The 5075-nt window shown below is 59.2% G+C and overlaps 1 protein-coding gene across 2 annotated transcripts in view; it reads right to left on the reverse strand.

The window, feature by feature from the left end:
* Positions 1-321: 321 nt before the first annotated feature.
* Positions 322-5075, reverse strand: part of PTK2B (protein tyrosine kinase 2 beta) — a 131341-nt gene continuing 126587 nt past the window's right edge. The window contains exons 28-31 of one of the 2 annotated variants that reach the window (XM_007466166.1): positions 4126-4172; positions 3416-3553; positions 3077-3157; positions 322-1409 (exon numbers count right to left, since the gene is read on the reverse strand). In XM_007466166.1, coding sequence (XP_007466228.1) covers positions 1194-1409; positions 3077-3157; positions 3416-3553; positions 4126-4172 — 482 coding nt within the window. In that variant the 3' untranslated portion in view covers positions 322-1193. The remainder of the gene's footprint in view (positions 1410-3076; positions 3158-3415; positions 3554-4125; positions 4173-5075) is intronic. The other variant, XM_007466167.1, reaches the window with a different exon arrangement.

Here is a 5075-nt window from a genome sequence, read left to right on the forward strand (position 1 = left end):
CCCCTCCCCAGCACCCCTGGGACCACCGCACCCTCTCAGAGCCCTGGCTATTTGATGGCAGCTGGGAGAGTGCCATTGGCATCTCTGTGTGGCCCTGGAGGGGCTGCCTGGGACCCCACTGGAAAGTCGCCCTTGGCTCAGGTGCGGGGGGCAAAGGCCTGGGGCAAGCGCCTGACCCTGCCGCCCTGGCATCACCGCGAGCCCCGGGGGGTTGAGCCCTGGCTTCAGCCTTTGATCTTCGCCCAAAGTAAGCACAATCGATTCCGAGGTCATCGTTACCCGCCCCGAAGGTCAAACAGACAAAACAATCAAACCACAAAGCAAATGGTACAATTTTAATTCATCCACAAGTCAAATAGAAAGAAGGTAAAAGAGTGTTCTGCACAAACACAAGAACGGGAGGGAGGGAGGGAGGGAGTGGATGAGAAAGGGGGAGAGAAGACAAGTAACAAAAGAGAAGGAAGGGGCCAGGGAGGGAAGGACGGAAAGGGGGCGAGGAATGCGGGTCCAGTTTGGCCTCGTCTCTCCCCTTCTCCCCTCTTGGCGCGTGGACAACACAGCCTCCCGTGTCCCGATTCCCAGCAGATTGTCCCTGGACGGTCCCAGGTCTCCCCTCAGGGGCACATACGGCTGTCAGTCCAGACCAAACTCACATTAAATAAATTCCACTATACACTGTACAAGAAAGCCAGGTCCATCCCTCATGGCACCAGCCGCCAGCCTCCCCAGAGAGAGCCCCTCCCGGCCCCTCCCTCTGTGCACGGCGTGGGGCGGGGCTCCGTGGTCGGGACTCCATGGGCGCGGGGAGGAAAGAGAAGCAAGAGCTTGGTTCCCCAGTCAGCCTGCCCTTCACACGATGCGTAAAGCCATCGTGGCCGCAAGGGGCCCTAGCGTGGCCCCCTCAGGCCAGGCAGCAGTGACTGGCGGACAGCAGCCACCCTCCCTCTGAGCCCTCTTTGTCACCCCCCTGCCGTCTGCAGCCCTGAGTCACCTCTGTCCAGCTGCAGCCTGAGCAGCACAGTCTGGGGGCGGGGTGGGGAGAGGGGACGTGCAAAATGGCAGGGGAAGGAGGCCCCTCCTCGCCTGCCCCCCCCCCCGGGGGGGACCCATAGGACCGAAGGTCAGGCAGGGGCCGGGGCAGGGAGGGACACGGCGGGCGGGGGCAGAGACGCAGGCGGGAGGCGTTGCCCTCTTCACTCTGCCAGCGGCTGGGCCAGGTTGGCCAGAACCTTGGCCTGGTCCACGGCGTCCAGCAGGTTCTTGGCATCCACAGCCAGCGTGTGGGAGGCGGTGAGCATCTGCCGTTTGCACTCCTCACTCAGGGAGGTCACGGCGTTTTGCTGCGCCAGTCGCATCTTATTGATGAGCTCCGCCAGGTCCTTGTTGAGCAGTTTCTGGGTCCCCTCGATCTGTAGGAAGAGCACACGGGAGGGGCTGGGACCCTGAGGGGCCGCGACGTGCAGGCCGGGAGGATGGGGAAGCCACACGGGAGTCCACCTGGCGCTGGCCCAGGAAGTCGTACATTCTCTGGAGGGCGGGTCTGACCCAGGCTTGGGCTGAATCCAAGGCCAGGGCGGGATGGGGGCCAGGTCGCCAAGGACAGAGACTGCGGGCACCCCAGGCCCCAGCCCACCTACGCCAGCCCCCTCGGATCCAGCCCCAGAGACCATCCCTTTGTGCCATCATACCCTCGTGCTGGCCCGACGTGGGTGAATGGTCAGGGGTCAAGTGCATTCACTCATTGGTTAACTGTGTACCATCAAATCAAGAGATCAGGGACAGCGGTTTGGGCTGTAGGGTTTTATTTACTGCCATATCCCCATGCCTAGTGTACTGCTGAACATACACTTGGCGCTCAAGAGATATTTACCAAGTGAAATGAATGACTGGCACTCTCAAGCCGGAGAGGGGCTCCTCTGGGTTCTTGCTGCCACCCAGAGAGGGCCCTGGAAATGCCCAGACCCTCCTGCCCTATGCGTGGTCACAGTGGGGACAGTGGTGGGCTGCAGTGGTCGCCTGCGTCACACTGCTGACCACTGGGAGATGGTGGGTCAAGCTACAGCCTGGCAGGGGGTGCGGTGTTCTGCTGGAGCCTGTGGCTGGTTTCCAGACAGAAAACCAACACATGTTCAGAGGCACAGCCTCAGTCTCCAGTTCTGCAGTAACAAAGTACCACAAACGCTGTGGCTTAAAACAATGCAGGTTTATTCTCTTACGGTTCTGGAGGTCAGAAGTCTGGAATGAGTCCCATGGGGCTAATGTCAAGGTGACGGCTGGGCTGCTTCTGCAGGATCAAGGGGAGAATCTGTTCCCTGCCTTTCGCCGCCTTGAAAGGCTGCTGCCTTCCTTGGCTTGCGGATCCTTCCAGCAGTGGCATCATTCCAACCTCTGCTTCTATCATCACATCTCCTTCTCTGACTCATAAGACCTCTGCTTCCACCTCCCTCTTACAAGGACCCTTGTGACTACATTGGACCCACATGGATAATCTCAAGATCCTTCACTTAATCCCATCTGCAAAGTCCCTTTTGTCATGTGAGGTCACGTAGTCACGGGTTCTGAGGATGTAGACATCTTAGGGGGGCATCACTCTGCCTACCACTGGGACCATCTCAAGTTAGAGCACCAACACTCCCATTTTGGTTTTCAGTGATTGTTTCTCACTTAAATAGAGGAAATCGATTAAATGATCAATTGAAGAAACCTTAACGGCTGTTTCCGTGACACACTCACCTTGACCTTAGTGTGGAGGGTACTAGACAAAGAATCACAGGGGGCCGTAAAAAGGAGGGTGTGTCATCCTTTGCATGTCCTCACGCAATAAGAAGTCACCACAACCATCTGAGACCTAAACTAGGAAATTCGCCCTAGGAAGCCGGCCGGGTCCCCGGGTGCCAACTCGGCCCCCTTGTGGTGCCTTCCCAGATATGCCGTGCAGAGCCATCCGCTGGCGGCTCCCAGCAGAGAGGAGGCTGACCCAGGTGGCCCTTCTGAGTCTCCTGTGTGAAACACAGCTGGGGCAGGTGAAGGGGGGCAAGTGACAGCTGATGGCACCGACTGGCACGAGGACACTCACCTCTGTCCGCGAAGACGACGGCAAGGACGGCAGGAGGTCGTCCACACTCGCGATGAGCTTCCGCAGCGTCAGGCCCACGTTCTGGGAGAGAAAGGGGCGGGGCGACCGTCAGCTTGGCTTTTTTTGAGAAAGCCACGTCTCCCTGGGAAAAAGCCCTCCTGGAATGGTGCCTGCCTGCCGAGGCTACCTGGGACTAGATTCCCTTTGACCACCTGGCTCTAATGGGGGTCTTCGTGGGAGTGGCACCTAGCCGGCAGCCCGGGATGCTCGGCCCCTCCCCCTCTCTTCCAGGGCTGAGCAGCCCGCCTCCCCACGGGCACGGCTCGCCCTGCCTCTCACCTTCACCACCACCACGTAGCCCTCGGGGGGCAGCTGGCAGAGCTCATTCTTGAGGTCCAGCACAGCCCGCACCAGCTCCATGACGTTGAGGTACACCAGGTCGTGGGTCCGGTCCAGGTTGGCTGTGGGCTGGATGGACTGTGTGGGTCGGGGCAAGAGAAGCAGAGGGCCCGAGGGGAGGGCGGCGAGTCAGGGGCACACAAGCCATTCTTTCCTGGGCAGGCACTGCCCACTCCGGCATCAGCCCAACTGCTGAAGACTCTTATCCGAAATAGTAGCGCCCTGTCCTGGGGGTGCCTCCCTCCCTTCTGCTTCCGGGGCAGCGGTCCTCACATTAGAGTCTGCCTGGGAGTCTTAAAAAAATACTGCTGGCCGGCCTCACACCAAACCAACTGAACCATCCCCTGGGCCTGGGGGCCACGTGGTTTCAAAGCTTGTCAGAAGATTCTAACAGGTAACCAAGGCTGAGAACCGCTGTTCCAGAGTGAAGCAACCAGCATCGGCCCCAGAGCCACGTGGGTGCCGGGAGCCAAAGCAGGGCTGGAGAAAGGGAGGCGGGCCACACCCCCTGCTCCTCGGGGTGGACCAGTGAGCTTTCCTCCAGGTCAGGGAGGGGCCACGGGAGACAGGGCACTGGCCTTCCCTTTGCTTTTTTATGAATTAGCTGTGTGGCCTTAGACGAGGCCAGTTTCAGCAGAGCCAGCACGTACCTGCGCGCCCAGCCTCGGTGGCTTCTCTGGGGGGCCCGTGAACTCCGCTGCAAGGGGGGAGGGGGGACAGTGAGTGCAGGGTGTTCTCAGCGCCCCGACCCCTCCCTTCGTACCTGCTGCTAACCCAGCAAAGCTCCTCTCCACTACTACCAGGAGACCCAGGGAAATGAAACCCGAATCCCAGGACGATGGCGGGGAAAATAACCTCTGGCTTCCCTGGTCCTCTGTAGTCAGGGATTTCAAAGACAGAAAAAGCCAAAGTCTCGCAGAGATGGAGTGATGGCAGGGCTGTCCCAGCCTCGGGGCTGCTGCACCCTGGGCCCTGACACCCTGACCTTGACAGTCCTGAGGGAGAGGCCCACTCTGCAGGCAGCAGGTGTCCGTGGAGCCCCGCCCAGGTGCAACAGCTGCTGTGCAGTAGATTTGTGAGGCTTCCCTCTTGTCTGCTTTGACCATTCGGGGGGGCGGGGGGGCGGTCAAGGAAGTGAACTGGTAGGAGCAGCATGCTATTTTCTCCCCACTCTGATGAGCAAAGGCACACACAAGCCCTGTGGAGCTGCCTGAAGTAGACGTCAAAAGACCTGGGTCCACTCTCGCCTCTGCCACCAGGGAGCTGGGTGACCTGGGGCAGCTTACTGACAGTCCCAGGCCCTTAACTGTCTTCTGTCAAATGGGAGGGTTCGCTCACAAGGGACCCTGCAGGAGCCAGACTGCCTGGGCTCAAATCTGAGCAGATCTGAGCTCTGCTAATCACTAATCATTAGCTCTGCTAATCACTGTGGGTAAGTCACTCGACCTTCCTGTGCCTGTTTCATGTCCTTTGTAAAATGGGCATCGTAAGAAATTGTACCTGTCATATAGGAAGGACTGCTGTGGGATTAAATGAGTTGACATTTTTCAGCACCTTGGGCCAGTGCTTGTCACCATCATCATAGTCATCAGTCCCGCCC

The sequence above is a fragment of the Lipotes vexillifer genome, unplaced genomic scaffold, assembly GCF_000442215.2.
Source record: "Lipotes vexillifer unplaced genomic scaffold, Lipotes_vexillifer_v1.1 scaffold308, whole genome shotgun sequence".
NCBI lineage: Eukaryota > Metazoa > Chordata > Mammalia > Artiodactyla > Lipotidae > Lipotes > Lipotes vexillifer.